Source organism: Gastrolobium bilobum, unplaced genomic scaffold (assembly GCF_033153095.1).
Source record: "Gastrolobium bilobum isolate Gb01-03AN ecotype WA unplaced genomic scaffold, APGP_CSIRO_Gbil_v1 utg441, whole genome shotgun sequence".
Taxonomy (NCBI): Eukaryota; Viridiplantae; Streptophyta; class Magnoliopsida; order Fabales; family Fabaceae; genus Gastrolobium; species Gastrolobium bilobum.
The window spans coordinates 60584-80939 of NW_026897808.1; the positions used below are offsets into that span (position 1 = coordinate 60584).

General features: G+C 34.3%; 2 protein-coding genes across 2 annotated transcripts; one reads left to right on the forward strand and one right to left on the reverse strand.

Moving 5' to 3' along the window:
• The first annotated feature begins 1482 nt into the window (after positions 1 to 1482).
• LOC133310497 (THO complex subunit 3) lies at positions 1483 to 6761 on the forward strand. Its single transcript, XM_061511429.1, has 11 exons — positions 1483 to 1707; positions 1895 to 1990; positions 3099 to 3228; positions 3595 to 3686; positions 3853 to 3921; positions 4978 to 5035; positions 5165 to 5264; positions 5451 to 5537; positions 5637 to 5715; positions 5851 to 5983; positions 6525 to 6761. Exons 1-11 carry the CDS (start codon positions 1645 to 1647, stop codon positions 6557 to 6559), a joined length of 942 nt encoding a protein of 313 aa, XP_061367413.1. The 5' UTR covers positions 1483 to 1644; the 3' UTR covers positions 6560 to 6761.
• Positions 6762 to 8875: 2114 nt separating this feature from the next.
• LOC133310473 (uncharacterized) lies at positions 8876 to 9559 on the reverse strand. Its single transcript, XM_061511402.1, has one exon. It carries the CDS (start codon positions 9557 to 9559, stop codon positions 8876 to 8878), a length of 684 nt encoding a protein of 227 aa, XP_061367386.1.
• Positions 9560 to 20356: the final 10797 nt, after the last annotated feature.

A 20356-nucleotide genomic window follows, 5' to 3' on the forward strand; every position in this document is an offset into this window, starting at 1 on the left:
CAAAGTTCAGATGGAATGTGCTAGCGAGGTTCTCGAATGAATCAATCGAGTTCCAGGGCAACCTCATGATCCATGTCATTGCCTGACCTGTCAGAGTAGTTGCTAAGATTCTGGCCTTGATGGGTCTAGTTATCCAGTTAAAGAGCATCTTCGTCTTGAAAGCCTCCAGATGGGCCTCAGGATCTTGACTCCAGTCATAGGGAGGCGTTTTGGCCTTCTTGAACCTCGGTAGAATTGCCATGTTCATGAGCCTCTCAGTGAACAGGCTATCATTTGCGTCTTCGTCATCATGAAAGTTATCGTTGTTGGCATCTCGGCCATTACCCCGACCTCCATCATCGTTATGAGTCTCGTCCTAAGTACCTCGGCCATTACTATCTCCTTGGTTCTGGCCTTCCTGTTCGGCTTGATTGTTGATATTCTGGTTTCGTAGCCTGTCTTCCAAGGCTTCCATCCTCTAAGAATCCTGTCTTTGTCGTGCTAGGAATTTGTCCTCCATCTCTTATATCCTTAACAAGATAGTGTTAAGGGCCTTGTTGGCAATATGGTTGTCAATTCCGAGTTGTTCATCCCAGGGGGCTGAAGTGCCTGATTTGGCGCAGGGTCACCTCGACTTATGATCAACATTGTTTCAGTCCCAGCCTCGCCTACCTCCACCTCCACCAATACTGGATTGCCTACATCCTGGAGTTGATCGATGGCGGGTTGATGCTGAGGATGGGGCTAAGTATTGCCTGCTATTCCATAAGTGTTTGTCATCGCGGAGTGGGATTCGAAATTTACTGTTCCCCACAGACGGCGCCATTGTTTGATCCTAGGTAGACTGTGAGTATTACCGTATAGGTATGCGCTCAGAGATATCTATGAGAGAAATATCTAATTGCTTCAAGGCCAATATATCAATCACTGGGGACAAACAATAGGCTTATAGTCAAGACGTGAGTGTGTGTGCTCAGTGTTGACAGCAAGAGTAAATAGATTAAAAGTGTGTACCTGAGAAGCTTTAACCCTTTATTTATAGAAGGGGTTACTTGTAGGCTTATTCACTAGTAGAAGTGTAATTCCTTGATCCAGTCCATAACAACTATATTTATTGTTTCCAATGTGAATTTACAATTATATCCCCACTTTTAACAAATTAAATTGTTTCTTAAAATCAAAGGAGATAATTGATCTAGCGAATAATCGTATATTTGGCGTTATTATTTAAGAATTTACATGAGTTTAATTAAATTATAACAATTTAGACTTGAATAATTAATTTATTTTTTATTTCATTTTAAATTTAAGAAATTATAACTCGGCCAAAAAAATACAAGAAATATTTTTTTTCTTTAATAGAATTATTCGAGTTTCACCGGTTTCCTACCTCAAAACAGTTTAGATGGAGGATGTGAAAATACAGGGAAATAAAAACAGAGTAAAAAATATAATGAAAATAAGAAATATCTATTTTGCTCTGTTATCGCGGGAATCATAATTGTTTTTCTATTGGTTTAGTCTGTAATAATTCTAAGGTAAAAAAACACAAACACTTTCTGTGCGTTTCGACTACCATCAGATACTGCTTAAAAACGATCACAGTCTCTGGGAATTTTTCTACTTTAAGTCTGAGAAAAGTGCCTCAGATTCGTTGCTTCCAACATGGAGGAACAAATCCAATTTAAGAATCTCCATAGCAGAGAGTATTCGGGTCACAAGAAGAAGGTACCCTTTTGCTCTTTCTTTTTCTCTCTCCCTCTTCTTTTCTCTTTGATGGTAAACGAGTTCAAAGTTCAAAACTTTTCATGCTTGTTGTGGTTTAATACCCCAGTTTATGCGAAAAACAAGCCCTCTCTCAACGTTTCTGTTTCAATTCTGAAATGGGTATTTTTTATTGTTTCCTTTCCAAAAGGTGCACTCTGTGGCCTGGAATTGCATTGGCACAAAACTTGCTTCTGGCTCTGTGGATCAAACTGCTCGAATCTGGCATATTGAGCAACATGGGCATGTAAGCTTACTCCTAAATTCTATTTTTGTGTCTTTTTTTTTGTCTAAAATTTCTGTTAATGTTCTTTCTGGTAATAGCTCTTAGAAGAACAATACCTCAGCATGTTCTTATTTTTTATTTTTTTTTATCACACTATGTCTGTTATAATTGACTCATTTCCAAATGGAAATTATTTTACTGTTTTATTTCATGGATTACAGGAGCAAAGACCATTTATATTAGCCTTTGACTTAGGCTAGTATTTTTATTTGTCCCACCTGAATATGGATTTAGGGCTAATAGAGTAAAAACTGACAGCTTAACTAGATAGAGATGGTGTCATTTGATTGGAGAAAACATAAGTTCATGTTTTACAAAGAAATGTGGTAGGTTTGCTGTTTGTTTACCCCTTAAGTATTGATATCTAGTTTGAATTCACCACTTTGAAATTTCTGCAAGAAATTTTAATGAATTTTAAGTTATGTCCTTCTCTTTTTTACTTTTGGTGGATGAGATAACATGACCTCTAAAGGATTTGGCTTTCAGTAAATATGTCATTTCATATGTGATGTTGATACTTTTTTGAATGTGACTTAACCAAGGGTTAATCCTTAACAACTGTTGGTCAAAAGAAGAGAAAAATATAATGTAGAGGTTCAGCCTTAGTATGAGAAGGACTAGGGATCAGTTGAGATCAATGGATGAGGGGTATCTAAGAATCACCACCCTTTGGTTGCCTTCCATGATCCAAATTGACCGTACTATCAGAGAGGATGTATCTATGAAAATTAGGACTTCTTGAATTAAATCAAGAAGCATTTTGAATCATGTATGATCAGAAATGAAATTGTTGGTGAAGCTATAGTGTAAATTAAGGCCAACTGTGAGTTTTTCCTTCTGCATCTTTTCAGAAATGAAACATTAGCCCATTATAAAAGTGAGATGGGGCGGGGGGGGTATCGAGAAGCTGAACTATGGTACCATTTTGCTTAGAGATTCTCTTCCACTTCTGGCTGCGACTTTTATGTAATTGTTAATGATTTTATCCTTCTCACTATTTTTTGGTTAGAAATTTGATTGTTCCATTTTGTGTGTGTGTGTTTTGGGGGGTGGGGGATGCTTATTATAGGGTAAGGTCAAAGATATTGAATTGAAGGGTCACACTGATAGTGTGGATCAGCTATGCTGGGACCCCAAACATGCGGATCTGATTGCAACTGCATCGGGTGACAAGACTGTTCGTTTGTGGGATGCTCGAAGTAAGTGATTCCAGTTTTACAAATTATCTTATTTTGTGATATTAGAAGGGAGGAAAATTCTTATAGCCTTTTATATTTTGGTTGTCTTGTAATGCATTTAATGGCTATATTCTCTTAATCCCATGCACAATTAACCATATATGGATAATGAACTAAGCAAACAATTGGATTCTTAATTTGAAAATACTTCTATAGGTAAGATAAATGCTTTTGTTGATGAATAGTAGGAAAAAAAAAAGGCTAAATTTTTCTCCTTTTGATTTAGCTTAAAGTAAGTCTAAAAATATATTAACAGATAATACTTATTATTCTTTGAGGGCCAGGGAGGGGGTTTGAAGGAAAGCTGCTCATATTTGGTTTCTGCAGGTGGAAAATGCTCACAACAGGCAGAACTTAGTGGTGAGAATATCAACATCACCTACAAACCTGATGGGACTCATGTAGCTGTAGGAAATAGGGTATGTTACACAATCCCTTTCATTTGCTTAAAGCTCTGAAGTACAAATGTTGTGACTGGAGACGTTAATATCTACTATATCTTGCATATGTTTGAATTGTTTCTTGTTCTGGAATCATTGTGCTTTGTAGTTACTAAATATTTCCTTGTTATTTTGTTTTTCGTAGGATGATGAATTAACAATACTAGATGTTCGGAAGTTCAAACCAATTCATAGGCGTAAGTTCAATTATGAGGTATTACCTAGTTTATACTTCATTCTTGCTGTCTGATCTGTTTCTGACAGTTTGTTAAGGCTTATTTTTAAGGCTAAGAAATGAAATTGAACCCTGAAAATTGTGAGCAACTTGAGTTTATACCACATTCTTATAAATTGTACATAAAATGTGAATATGCATTGACCTTAAAACAACTTATGTTAGTTTCATTTTCTTCTCTTCTAAACCACCCAGCTATGTTCAGGAATTGGAGTTGAAATCTACAGTCCAATAAAGAGTTTGTTAGTTGGAGTTTAAATTACACATTGCTATATAATTTGATATAAATTTGCAGTCAATTGGCAGAACACCAGAATTAACCATGAATTTCCATATTTTTGTTCTGTTTGACTTCCATATTGCTTGAATATGAGTGACTTGCAATTTCCATGCCTTGAAACCTGATATGCCTGTTAAAAATACAGAGAATGATGTTTTTACTTACAACCACACCAATGTTAGTTATAAGAAATCACCCTAGATAGAGAAGTTTGGATTCCTAAAGGTATGAAAATTATAAGTATATAGTATCTTTTGACTGTAGAGGTATTAGGCATTACCACCATAATGCTCCTGCTCCTGCTCCCTAGCACTTATCCTTACTTTCTGCAAAACCTGTGTTTTCTGGTTTCTAGCTCTTGTTTTCTTCTATGTTGGCTTTTGTCTCCCCTGAAGTTCCAACTCCTTCAACATCGTTCATTATGATGCTGTTTATGCCTGATTTATCGGGAGGTCATAACTGTCCATCCATGATTACTTAATTTTAATACCAAAAATTGCACAGCCTTGCCGTTTAGTTGTATAACTGATAATCAGTTGAAAACAGACATGAACTTAACTATTTAAGTGACCTTTCTTGTACTCGTGTTTCACACAATGGCAGATATTTAACTCTATTGAGAAGAATTAATTTCAATATACTCAATGATTCCATTGTATTTTTCCTAGTACATGTTTCACACAATGGCAGATGTTTAACTCTATTGAGAAAAATTAATTCCTATATACTCAATGATTCCATTGTATTTTTCCTAGGTAAATGAGATTGCTTGGAACATGACAGGCGAGATGTTCTTTCTAACAACAGGAAATGGTGAGTTCATTTTTTGACTTGGTGCCTTCTAAAATATGAACCTCAACTCAATACATTTTGTGTCATTGGGTTTGTATGGTGTAGAAGTAGAAAAATATCTTATATTTTATTACATGCTCACCTACTTAGGGACTGTGGAAGTACTGTCTTACCCGTCTCTTCGACCTCTTGAGACCCTCATGGCTCATACAGCTGGTTGTTATTGCATTGCAATTGACCCAACAGGAAGGTATGTTTCTGGTGTTTGTTATTTATAATCTTGGTAATTGCACTTGAATATATCTGATTATAAAAGTGATCTATTAGTGCATTTTGTTTTTCTTCATTTCACCCAGTAGAATATCTTCAGTTTCCATAGTTTAGTGTCTATATGAACATAAGAAACAGATATCCTCATATTATTGAGTTGAGACAGATATTTTGCTGTTGGGAGTGCTGATTCCCTTGTCAGCCTGTGGGATATCTCAGAGATGCTCTGTGTACGCACATTTACAAAGCTGGAGTGAGTTTTCTTGGTTTCTATGTATTCAGCTTTTGCTTTTCAGGTATATTTTGTTGTATTTAGCTTCTTGTGAAAAATGGGGCATGTTATATTTCTCAGATGGCCTGTCCGGACAATTAGTTTCAACCATACTGGGGAGTTTATTGCTTCTGCAAGTGAAGACTTGTTTATTGATATTGTAAGTTATGCATGACAATTTTGATAATTCTTTTTTAACAAACACGTGTTTTGCTAAACCTATTGGTTTTATTCATCTATGAAATGTAATATGCATAAAAAGATGATATTAAAAGTTTGCTACTTTATGAAACAGTCAAATGTTCAAACTGGACGAACAGTGCATCAGATTCCTTGTAGGGCTGCCATGAACAGTGTTGAGTGGAATCCTAAATACAATTTACTTGCATATGCTGGTGATGACAAAAACAAGTATCAGGCTGATGAAGGTACACACACACACACACATATATATATATATATATATATATATATATATATATAGGGTTTTATTAGTGTCATGTAACATGATGTAAGTGTTGTTTCCAACTCTCACATCAAAAGGGAGAGAGAAAGTGGAATGATGAAAGAAAAAGAAAAATATGTGTGTGTAGGAAAGTGAAGTTATATTATGTTAAATGATAAACATAAAACCCATATATATATATATATATATATATATATATGAGACAGGATCCTTTGACACCGGTGTCAAAGAAAAAGTTTGACACCTCATCTAAGAGCCGTTAGATTAAAAAAAATCAACGATTCTGATTTGTAAGCATGTGACACCATTGATTTTTTTTAATCTAACGGCACTCAGATGAGGTGTCAAACTTTTTCTTTGACACCGGTGTCAAAGGATCCTGCCTCTATATATATATATATATATATATATATATATATATATATATATATATTCCTTTTTTTTGGAAACACAAGACTCATAAGAGAAGCTGCAGTTAACTTTTCTGCATTTGATGTTTGCAGGTGTTTTCCGAATTTTTGGTTTTGAAAATGCCTAAGTTTTGGTAAACGAGGGAGAAAAGAACTCAAGAAAAAGGAGACTTGTTTGTCAGATCTTTACTGAGAGAGTCTGGTGGTGAACATGATTTGTAATCCGTATATTTATAAAATTATCTACTCTTGTTATACTTTTTTAGAAATATAGTTTTTGGAATTTATACCGTTATTAATCAATGCTACGCTTTTGGAAAAACTTCATTTTCACCCATTAATTTTATGATTTTATCAGTTAAACTCTTGTGGTTCTAAATTTGTCACTTAGATTTATTGTGCTTAAATAATTAATTATTTAATCTTATGTGATTTTAAATTTTTATTTACATTCATTGTGGTTATAAAAATATATCATTTAGGCTTCTTGTAGTCCTTCTTATAAATATAAAAATATGTACATTTTCTAAATTTTGTTTTATATAATTATGATATATTAAATTAAAAAATATTTCAAGTATTTTATTTTGAAATTATTTTATAAATTATCTTAATTTTTTATTTATTTTAAAAATATAATTAGAGGTTAAAAAATATTATTATTAATTTTTTTGATGACATAAAAAATATTATTTAAAATAAATTAAATATGTATTATCAAAATAAGATATTTAGTTTTTTAGATAATTTTATAATGATATAACGTAAAAAATAGATAAAATAAAATAATATTTGATTTTTATTTATTTTATGTTCATAATAAAAATAAGCGAATTTTTCTATAAATTTATATGTATAAAATTATAAGGTTATAGTTGATATTATTATAAATTAAAATTACTTTAAATTTGAATAAATAATTTATATTTCTGTACAAGGGAAAATAGTTTGTCATGTTACATGATAATAAACTATTTTTCCTACACACACAATCTAAGTTGGGTCTCACTTATAATTTTTTTTCTCACTTTACTATTTAATTCAAGTATTTTTATTTTGAAATTATTTTATAAATTATCTTAATTTTTTTATTTATTTTAAAAATATAATTAAAGATTAAAAAATATTATTATTAATTTTTTTGATGACATAAAAAATATTATTTAAAATAAATTAAATATGTATTATCAAAATAAGATATTTAGTTTTTTGGATAATTTTATAATGATATCGTGTAAAAAATAGATAAAATAAAATAATATTTGATTTTTATTTATTTTATGTTCATAATAAAAATAAGTGAATTTTTTTATAAATTTATATGTATAAAAATTATAAGGTTATAGTTGATATTATTATAAATTAAAATTACTTTAAATTTGAATAAATAATTTATATATTTCTGTACAAGGGAAAATAGTTTGTCATGTTACATGATAATAAACTATTTTTCCTACACACACAATTTAAGTTGAGTCTCACTCATAATTTTTTCTCTCACTTTACTATTTAATGGATCCCACATATATCATGAGTATGTAGGAAAATAATCTCTTGTCGTGATGTAACATTACAAAAACAAAACCCTTTAATCACAATAAATATAATTGAAAATTTGAATTCACGTGAGATTAAATAATGAATTATTTAAGCACAGTAGAAATGACAAATTTAAAAAATTACAGGGTCAAATAATAAATCATAAAACCAGAATGGATAAAAATAAAATTTTCCCTTAAAATCATAAGGGGGTTTCAAAAAAAGGTTGAATGGAATTATTTTTATTTTTATGGAAACAATGCGAAGTTATTGCAGACAATGCTATTTCAGAAGTATTTTCGCTCCCACTTGAACACGTAAAAGGAAAACGAAAAAAGATGTATTTTGCATATACACTAAAACAAAATTTTCTTTTATCTGAACAGTAGAAGTTCGAAAAATGAATTGTAGTGCTTTTATTTTATAAGATATTTCAACAAATAGCAGTACACAACGAGTCAAAACTGGAGCAGCTCGCAGATCAACAGCATCATCTTAGATAGAGAGTTCCCAAAATCAAATCAAGAACTCAGCACACAAGAGGTGTTGCTTCTTAACAGTATTACGCTCTTGAAGGATCTCCAGTCACATATGCCCCATCCTTGCAAAATTTGGAGTTTGCATTGAAATCTGAGGCCTTTTTTCTTATAGAAGTTCACTTGGTAACATAGTGACTTCAAAAGGTTTGCCTAATTTATCGGACCACAAATGCTTCATTCCCTGGCAGAGGCTAAAAATGCAAAAGACAGAAACCATAAAAAAATCAAAACCCATGAACAAATAGCATAAATGAAAATGAAATAAAAAATTGACCAAGATCTGATAACACAGAAAACTTTACCACAACCAGTCCCTCAGCAACATCCATCCAAATCCATGCTCCATGGAGAGAGCCCAATCCATCATCACAAGCAGCAAAGAACAAACTTGGAAGCAGGAAAAGCCAAACCTGTAAAGCAAACAAGACAAATGGTGAGTAAATTCTGATAACACCAAGTGAGTGGCTTCCATTTGATCTCAACACTAGAGCTCTTCATCCTCTTCACACTCTGAGGCTCCTTAGACAAATCAAAGCTTGCCCCTTTCATCCTCAACTCCTGAATGCACCTAGTCAAAGCCCTGCTATCATTCCTCTCCCTTTGCAACTGCCCCCACACCTTCCAATACCTATGCACCTTCACCTGAACAAGAAACACAAACACAAGGGATGTGCAGAGGGACACCATGGAAGGAACCCACCACTTCTTACAAACACTATGGTGTTGTTGTTGGGCACTGACCCAAGAAGTGAACAAGAGAGTTGAGAAGAACCCATGAAAGATGAAGAAAAAAGAGCATAGTTGGAAGAGTTCAGATTTTATAGAGTCCATTCTGGTCTCTTTTCTGGCAATGCGTTTAGCAAAGAGATCCTCTTCTCTCTGCCATAGCTTCAATAGCAAGAGATGACCAGGACTCTCTGAGATCTCGGTCAGAGGGTGATCTTCTATGGCCTCAATGATGTTGTTGGACAACATTGAAGATGAGAGCTTGTTGTTATGCTCTTCATCTATTGGGATTACAACAATGTGGGTGTCTTTTGTTTCTGCCATTGTTGTTATTGTCGTTGTTCTTCACACAAAAAGCTTAAAATGAAAATTGCAATAAAGAATGATGATGAAAATGAAATGAATGAACAGAGAAAAAAATGTGATAACGCAAATGTGAAAAGATTGAGACTTTGTTGAGAGAGAAGAGAGATATGTGGATTTGTTGAGAGAGAGAAACACATTTTGTAACATTTATATCAGTTTGATTTCCAACGGTTATATCAAAGTTCCAACGGTAACTTGGTTCTACGCCTCTCTCTCTCTTCAATTTTTATTTTTTAGTTTTATATTAATCTCAACGGCACTTCTTGAAGCCTTTTCTATCGCTCATGTCCTTACAAATTAATAATTGTCAATAAAAAATTTTATTTAAAAATAATTAATCCGTTGAAATATTTTAAATATTTTACTTAATTGATATTGATTAGTATCCGTTAAGATTTAATTAACAAATTATAACAGTTAACATTAATTGATAAATTAAAATGTACTCTAACCCAATTCAAATTATGTCGTATTTATATTCTGTGGTAAGCATTTATTTTTAAAATGTGTATTTTATGATCAATTCAAGAGAGATAACATTTTTAATATGGGTTTGATTTTGTCATTTTAAATGACATAAGTTATATCATTTTAGGATATAGATAGACACATGAAATGAAAATCATGGAAGAAAGAAAGTGGGTGATTTTTTTAATTTAAATTTTAAATAAAAAAATAAAATTATATGTCTATATTTATCTTAAAATGACGTAAGTTTATGTTATTTAAAATGACAAACATTTTTCCCTTTTAATATATATCTAAAAGTATTTTTCCAATACTTTAAAACGTGCTTATCTTGTGCATTTCTAATGAAGAAAGAAAGTGGGTATTTTTTTTAATTTAAATTTTAAATAAAAAATAAAATTATATGTTTATCTTTATCTTAAAATGACGTAAGTTTATGTTATTTAAGATGACAAATATTTTTCCCTTTTAATATATATCTAAAAGTATTTTTCCAATACTTTAAAGCGTGCTTATCTTGTGCATTTCTAATAATTTTAATATATATATATATATATATATATATATATATATATATATATATGGAAAAGTATTTCTACAGCCACTTTAGATAAAGTGGTCTACAGCTACCCTTTTTTACTAAGTACGACCGGTCGTACTTAGTTATAACAATAAAGCTGTTCTTTTTTTCTCTTTCATCAGACATTGTCGGCTGACGTGGCGGAGAGAGAAATTGCATTTTTTTTTTTTTTTTGATAACAAGAAATTGCATTTTTAATGTACGACCGGTCGTACTTAGTGAAAAAAGGTTAGTTGTAGACAACCTTATCTAAAGTGGCTGCAAAAATGTGTGTGTGTGTATATATATATATATATGGGAAAAATGTTTCTGCAGTTACTGCAGATAAGTTATCTGCATTTATTCCCAAAACGACGTCGTTTTGGTATTAAAATCTTCAAAAATTATAAATATAAAGACTATATATGTATATATATATATATATATATATATAGGGTTCGCTTTTTCTGCAGATAAGTTATTTGCAGTAAGCCCAATACGACGTCGTTTTGGGGCAGATATCATGGTGTTTTTATAGTTTTAATTTATTTTAGGGTTATAATAGTCTTTATATTTATAATTTTTTAACATTTCAATATCAAAATGACGTCATTTTTGAAATAAATGCAGATAACTTTTCTGCATTAACTGCAGAAACATTTTTCCCATATATATATATATAGGGCATGTTATATTTACAATCTATTTTCGTTTACAACTTCTTACAACCATATCTGAATCGTTGATTTCTGTTAATCAACGGTTAACATTTTCGCAAATCAAATTTATTAATTAATTATTGATTCACAATAAATGACAACCATTGATTGGCGAAAATCAACGGTTAAGATATGGTTGTAAGAGTTTGTAAACTATTTGGGTTGTAAATATAACCTCTCCCATATATATATATAATTGATATTTTTTATGATCACATTAAATTAAAATATGAAAAAATTCACCCGGAATTAATCTTAGGCATTCAAGCAAACCAATAACAAGAATCAAACCCAGAATTGATGCTTACCAATTAAGTAAAGGTGAAAATTGATTAAAAAAAAAAGTATAGGTGGAAATTATCACGGTCTTTAGTGAGTTGATGGGTTCTTCTTAACAAGACTCTCAAGTTGTTGGGCACTAATGGGTTAATAGCCCACCATTACGACAAATGTTGGAGTCAAGGCCATTAAATATATAATTGATATTTATCACGGTGTTTCGTGAGTTGATTGTCATAATAAATGGTCAGCATATTCTAAAAGTAAACTATCCAGTTTTCAAGGTCTTAAAAAATAAATATTTTTGTCATAAAATAACAGCTTTAAATTAAAAAAAAATAGAGAAAAGAAGCATACGCTATCAAGTGTCAAATAAATCCCAGTAACTTATGGATTCAACTAGAAAAACATAAAGGCGATTTACAACACAAGCCCAGTGAACAAGTGATTGGGCCAAAAACAAAATAAGTGAGATTTACAATTAAAACAAACTAAATCCAATAAAAAATCTTACAAAAAAAAAAAACAAAAAAAATGTAAAGGTCTGTTTGATTGTGTTTTTTTTTTTCTCTTAAAACTATTTTATAAAAGAGTTATGGAAACAAGCATTTTTTGTATTTTTTTTATTTTGAAAGTTAGAAGTTTAAACATAAAATAAAAATAACTCTTATATGTTCTCTAAATTTGATTCTAAAAATAAAAAAATAGTTATAATTTTTAATTTTTTTTCTTCGCAAAATGGCCTTATCAAATGTATTTTTCTTCTTCTGAAAATCAAACTTTTTAAAAATAATAAATTTCTTATAAGATAACATAATCTGACTATGTAAAAAAGTAAGAAATAAAAATTATATGAACTAAATAAATAAATATTGAGAAAGTTACACCTGCACATGGCAAGTGGCGATTGGGACCTTAGAATAAAAATAGGTAACTAAGATTTATATTTTTTTTTTCTATCAATTCTATTATCCAGATGAGGTGATTTAAAGAGTAAAACGCAAATAAGAAATCATGAAGGAGCCTATTTTAGAGTGAGAATATTTACACTAACTTGTATTCACGCTTTCTATTACTCACTACATGCCATTTGATAGATCACTACAATTTATTTGTAACATATTTTTTCCTGTGTTTTATATAATTTTATTATTTTAGTATTTGCATTTTATGTATAAAAAAAAGTATTTGCATTTTATGGATATTATTTTATATTTGCATTTTATGAATTAAATGTGCTTAAGTGAAAGAAAAAAAAAGATTGAATAGTTCAAATTTGAATCCATGACCAGACGCGTCTCACGTGAATCGTAACTCTTGATCATATGTGTTGGTTTGTATTTTATGAAAACGCAAATTATCTTTTTATTTTCATTAAAGCTTATATAATATCCATTTTATCTTGAGTGTGTTTGACCTTTTTTTAGGTAAAAGTTATTTTTAAGTCAAAGTTAAAAATAAGAGTTTAAAAAATAAAGCTAAAAGTTTTTTGTTTTTATATACATTTTTTAGTTTAATTTTTTTTGTTAAAATTCAATCTAAAAAGTTATTTGGTAAAATATCTTTCGTAAACTCTATTTTTACTTAAAAGGCTTTAATGTTCTTACAATGAATGTAAATAAGTTAATAAGTTATCTACATACATTTATTTCTAAAACGACGTCGTTTTGAGTTTGTTTTGTCTATGTGACAGAGATGTCTAGCCTAGGGCTAGTAGGTCAATATGGGATTTGTATTCTCTCTAGGTATCTATGGATTAAATACATTGGGGATAACGAATCACCATACACAATTATAAGGCTTTAGCCAATGGGATGATGTGTATGCACAGTGACAACATGATAATAAGAGAGAGATTAGTCCATAATTGTGGTCTTTACCTCTTATTTATGGAGTTTACCTTTAGGGTTTGAACAATCTGGACCCTTTGCTTCATGAGCCAAGTTGTCTTCTTGTATAGCTGTCAAGTGTCTGTCCTTTATTGGGCCTTTTAGGCATATGGGCCTTATGTAGGTCTATAATAGTTGCTCCCCAACTCGTTAGCATAGTTGTCCACGCTACCGGGATGCATGCGTTTTGCAAATAATTTTCTCTGCCTGGCTTTTTGCTTTGGCTTGGTTCAGGAATAAAAACTCTTTTAGCCGAGTCTTTTCTTTGATCCTGCTGGCTTAGGGGCTTTGTTTCCGCTTTTATATGCTTCATTACGAGTTTAGTATGATCCATATTTGGACTGTGTTGACCTGGGATGCAGCCTGAATCGAGGCATAAAAGCAGCTTGAATCGAGTTCACACAATTATAGAACCAAGGCATGGGGATATCCTATGATCCATATTTGAACTCTGTTGACCCGGGATGCAGACTGAACCGAGGTGTAAAAGCAGCTTGAACTGAGTGCACACAATTATAGAACCAAGGCATGGGGATATTCTATGATCTATATTTGGATTTTGTATACTTTCGTAACCGAGGTATTGATATTACCCCTGCTTAACTCCTTTAACAGTATAAACTCTTCATATCCCTGCTTATCAGGCTCAATTTGCTCCGCGAGACGTTATTTCTTCCAAGCAATGATAACTGCTTTCTACGTGGCATTTTTTTATAGGTCTGACATGCGTCGTTATCCCTTCCACGCCGTTTGCATTTAATACAAACTGTCAAGACGTCCCTCAATCGTATTGTCTGCTACATGATATTACCAAGATACCTTTGCCTTTTCACTTCACGGGCTTTAATCGTTTGATTTTTTTCCTTCCTTTTTATCACCCTCATGTTTCATTTTGCCCCCTTGTTTACATTTGTTTGCGTTGACATTTCTGCTACTCTGCATTTGCAGGTTGTCATTCTCCTGCTGAGGATTTACTCGATTCTTCATCCCTTTCTTCGTCTTTTCTGATAGAAAAATGACCTTGAAAGTCGAAGCATGTGAGAGGGAAAAACAAAATTTTTCAAGCGGAATAACACATGCAATCAAGATTCATGCTTTAAGACAACATGATGTTACCTTTGTTTGTGATTCAAACACCAAGGAGATCAGTGCCAGGTTTGAAGGGTTCAAACCTTCTAACGTTGATCCACACCACCCCACGTCAAGATGCAAGAACTCTTCTTGAAAAGCCACCAATTGATCACCACAAAAGCTTGCTAGGCGTCCAATGTGTGAAGGAGGAGGCTAGGTAAAGGTGTTTAGAAGAGTGAAGTCTTCAGCATAAAAACTTCACAAAAGTGGGGCATGGATGCTCTTAGAAAAGGCTAGGTTAATTCCAAAACACTTAGGGAAAAACCTAACTAAAGTGGCGCACCAAAAGGATGAGAGGAAACAAGGATGCAATCAAATTTTCTACTCCAAATTCTGATCACAAATGGCGCACATAAAGGGAGAGAAAGGGTGGAGTTGTTGCAATTCAAAATTCCCAACAACCTACCATACAATCCTCATGAGACTAGATCTTTATCTAGTCAAAATTCTGACCTAATGGCCATCATATGGCCAGCCATATGTGCCCCATTCAGCCCCAAAAGGGCTCCAGATATGTTGAGCAGTTGCATTCAAATTTGAACCAACTCACTCACTGATTCTCTCAACCAACCAAATCTGATTGGAGCTTATTTGGTTGACTAGATGACACTTATAATCACACCAAATCAGCGCCCCAAACAGCCCTTGGTGATCTCCAAAGATCTCCTCTTGATACAAGGGATTTGTTCCAACAAGATCTTATCTTATCCTTTTGTTATGAAACAACTTTTCATAGCCAATTCAAATTCAAACATTTAAATTCAAACGTTCAAACATTTAAATTCAAAATTCTAATTCAAAATTTAAATTCTAAACTCAAAATTCAAATTTCAAATTCAAATTTCAAAATTCAAAATTCAAATTTCAAAATTCAAATTCAAAATTCAAATTTCAAATTTCAAATTCAAAATTTAAATATTTGATAATTAATTTAACTAATTAAATTAATTAGTAATGTCTTGGACCATCCAAGCCCACTACACGATCCATGCGCCCTTTTCCCTTTTAGGTGGACTTCCAAACTTCTTCTTGGGCTAACAACCATTATTAGGCCCAATACCTTTAATGCTAGCTCATCATGACAATAAGGTGTTAGTGTGTGACCCATTAGGTCCAACATTGCCACTGACATAAATGGGCTCGGGCCCAACAAGCCCACAACTCATTTAATGACAACACAGAGCACTAGCAATGCTTTGTTGCCCCAGAACTAGTTAGATTAATGACTTGATCATCCTATTACACATATTTGGTTGTCGTATGTATTTCCTTTTGTCTCGGTTACCTTCCCTTTAAACCTAGGGTGAGGAAGTGTATCAACCCTTGCGGTTTAGGGTAAGCTTTAATTCGAAATAGGGAATCTTCAATTTACTGACTCTAAAGGCAGATCATCTCATGATCTCTTTTACTATGCATAGATTCCCGAGTCCTGTAAATGTCATCCCGATTTCTCCGATTTACAGATAACCTAATCCCTTACAGAGATTTGACGAATTCCTTCAGCTTATCACTCTAGGCCTGTGCTCTTTCAGGACATGCCCAAAAGTATATCTATGAGTCTCCATGTTTCAGGCAGACGAGGTATACAATCAAAATATGCCTTCTAGAACACAGTCTAGGTGACAACTTATGGTCTAAGGAAAGACATACCCAAATATTAAGAGACTGCTCTAATGATACTTTTGTAAGATTTCCTCATAGAGTCTCTTTGTGGGTCTGTTCAGTGGGAGCTATATCCTTATAAGTCCACCCACGACTTTAGCTAAGACATCTCCATATCTGTAGCTCATGAGGTCTTTACCTTGTATCTGAATACAAGTAGATAAGTCGTTCTAGTCTTATCCGAGATTACTGATCCCCATTCTCAGTGTCTCTAGACTAGGAACATAAAATTAGGAATAAATATCTGGTATCCTTAAATCTTCATGATCGTGATCTCATCACAGATACTCAATAGATACCTATTTTATTCCAAGGGGTTTATCCAGTTACTCATATAATATAATAACAATAATATTGAGACAAAATATGAAACAGGATAAAGAGTGCTTTTTACTTATTTGCGACAATATAAAAAGGTCCACATATGTCCTAATCTAATCAAAATATTGTCTCTAGGACATCCATATACTAACATTTTCTACCAAGTATTCCTCCTTAATCATAACTTCTCAAGCAATTTATGCATTCTGGTATGCTATTACGAATACCATTGCATTTTTCAAATGTTGCTTTATGATTCCACTGTTGAGTTGCCTATGAATACTTCTTTTGCATTGTGCTTTCTGGGTATGCATGCCTTTTTCTTTCTTTACTTTCATTATTAGTCACTAGACTTGCGAACATGTTTAATATGAGTTTTCCAAGTCACCCATTCTTACTCCTCCCTTCTGAACCCATTTCTTAATATGAGTGAGGGAAGTTCCAGTGGACGGGAGAAACCAACTTTCCCTCGTGGTTTTGGTCGAAGTGATGAGATTGATGAAGAAGATGAGAGATTTATCCAGAGCCTCCCTCCAGGTCCGAGGTTTTGGATTTTTGGGAGACCTCGGACCGAAGAAGAAAAGCAAGCAGCATTATTAGGGGGATACCGAGGAGGTGAAAGTAAAGTAACATTCTCGTGACTCATTTTGATCTCATCCAATGGTAATCAACGTATTTTGCTTGCTCACCATCTTTAATTTCTGATGTTTTGTGGATACCAACATATCCCAGTTATAGACAGTTGGCCTCCCCATAATGACATTATATGGTGAAGAGAAGTCGGTTACAATAAACCTTACCCTTTCTGACTTATATGCCTCATTTGACCCCAAAGTTAATCTACGGTTAATATATCCCTTAGGAGAGGTGTTTTGGCCATTGAATGCAATCAGGGTTGTTTTGCAAGGCTTCAAATATTCTTCATCCAAATTCATTTTCTTGAATGCATTCCATAGGATTATATCAGCACAACTGCCGTTATCTACAAACATCTTAACCCGGAAATTTACCAACGTGTCTGTAATTACCAGGCCATCCACATGCCCAGGCATCACATCCTCCAACTCTTCTTTTGTCAAATACAATAGTGGTGGTTCTGGCTTGCTGGAGTCTTCCTTAAATTTGGGCCTCTCTCTGACTGAGAGCATTTCCTTCAGATATTTTCTTCGAGCACTTCCTGTATCTCGACTACCCCTTAGTGCTCCACTAATCACGTTACATTCAAACTCTGGTTCTATGAACTCATCTTTGTCTTCATCTGGTTTCTTTCCTCTGTTTTCCTCCCTTGGTTTCTTTTCTCTTGCCGGGCTCCAATTACGGCCCTTTCTCTTTGTATTATTCCTTCATCCTTGTGTTTTGATTAGATACTAGTGTAATTTGCCATCTCTAATATATTTTCCAATTGCATCCCTTAAGTCCCAACATTCATCTGGGGTATGTCCTGGGCCATCGTGAAATACACAATATCTCGTCTAGTCTAAGCCATTCTTGTTTATTAGAGGCCGAGGTTTTTCTACCTTTTTCATCTTGGTTAGAGCTACCTTCCTCCAGAACTGGGAGCGCGACAAGTTGAGTGAAGCATATTTTTCATATCTTTCCCTTGGTGGTGGTCTTTCTTCTAGCTTTTTACCCAGGAAATCACCTTGCCTTCTATTTCCAGGCTTCTCCATTCTTCCCGGGCTTCTCTTTACATCAGAGTTCTCTATTTCCATTTGTTCCAGCTCAAGGTATTTTTTTTTTACCGAGCTGTGAATTCCACTAATGTCCTAACTGGGTCCTTGTAAATGGATTTGCCAATATAGAGGACCCATGCAACCCGGTCGCAACTAAGTGCCGTGAACGTTTTCAAATAATCCCGGGACTTGTAATGCCGCTTCTTTAAAGCGGTCTAGGTATTTCTGGAGGGATCCATCGGGTTGCTGTCTTATCTTTCCCAGAGCAAATTCTGACTTTGGCTGCTTTTTGCTGGTAGCGAAGTTTAACAGAAACCTCCCACTAAACTCCTCAAAAGACCTAATAGATCCTATCGGCAATGAAGAAAATCACATCTGAGCTGCTCCTGTTAGAGATGTCGCAAACAACCGCATAATCAATGGTTCTTCTATACCCTTGATATACATTGTAACGCCCGACCGCTTCAAGAATCAATGACTATCCCCACATATTAACACGAGACTTTTCAGTGTGCTTTTTCCTCACTCGCACACTTTCCGGAAAAACTTCCCAGGAGGTCACCCATCCCAGAATTGCTCCAAGTCAAGCACGCTTAACTGTGGAGTTCTTCCGATCCGGGCTACCGAAAAGCAGATGCATCTTGTTAGTATAGGTAGTACCAATTAATTCTTATAAGCTCTCCCAAACTGTGCAGTCTCATATATGCACAGTTTTTGAAATCTCTCTCTTTCGGGTGTCGATTCGATTCATTCATGCATATAACATCTCAAGCGCTGACGAGGGCGGGGAGTGATCGCCGGTGCAAAGAGGCACGAAGGCCGCTTTAAGAATCAACGACTATCCCCACATACTAACACGAGACTTCTCAGTGTGCTTTTTCCTCACTCGCACACTTCCTGGGCAAACTTCCCAGGAGGTCACCCATCCAGAATTGCTCCAAGTCAAGCACGCTTAACTGTGGAGTTCTTCCGTTCTGGGCTACTGAAAAACAGATGCATCTTGTTAGCATAGGTAGTACCAATTAATTCTTATAAGCTATCCCAAACTGTGCAGTCTTATACCTGCACAACCTTTGGAATCTCTCTCTTTCGGGTGTCGATTCGATTCATTCATGCATGTAACCCTCCGCTGGAAGCATGTCAGAAGCCGCTCCTTGTCCGTGCCTCTTTGCACCGGCGATCACTCCCCGCCCTCGTCAGCGCTCGGGATGTTACATGCCCACCAGCTTCCACCTGGTTCGTCCTCGAACCACACCGTACTGGATGAGAGGCCCTACTCTGATACCACTTGTAACGCTTGGCCGCTTCAAGAATCAACGACTATCCTCACATACTAACACGAGACTTTTCAGTGTGCTTTTTTCTCACTCGCACACTTCCTAGACAAACTTTCCAGGAGGTCACCTATCCCAGAATTGCTCCAAGTCAAACACGCTTAACTGTTGAGTTCTTTCATTCTGGGCTACCGAAAAGCAGATGCATCCTTTTAGTATAGGTAGTACCAATTAATTCTTATAAGCTCTCCCAAACTGTGCAGTCTCATGCATGCACAGTTTTTGGAATCTCTCTCTTTCGGGTGTCGATTCGATTCATTCATGCATGTAACCCCCCGCTGGAAGCCTGTCAAGAGCCGCTCCTTGTCCGTGCCTCTTTGCACCAGCGATCACTCCCCGCCCTCGTCAGCGCTTGGGATGTTACATACATGGTTGTATCAAAAGTTTCCAGATGAACCTGGGGTCCTGACTTCCATCATACTTTGACAACTCCGACAAGTTGAGATTCTCAAGAAAGGGTGCATCAACAATTCCGTCAATAAAAAGGCTATTATTGTCTTGCCCCCTGTGATATTTCCTCTTGTAAAGTTCTGTCACATCATCCGGGTTCCTTGGTTTCCTGGGTTGACCATGATGCAGCCGAGTATACTTAGCTCTCTTATGTGCTTCGGTATCATCCCCTTAGATATTGCCTCTTCCTCCATCTTGCAAGTGACTTATTCTTTCTTGCATACCGAATTGTTCATTCTGGATTGCCTTATTCATTGCGTCCTCTGGTTT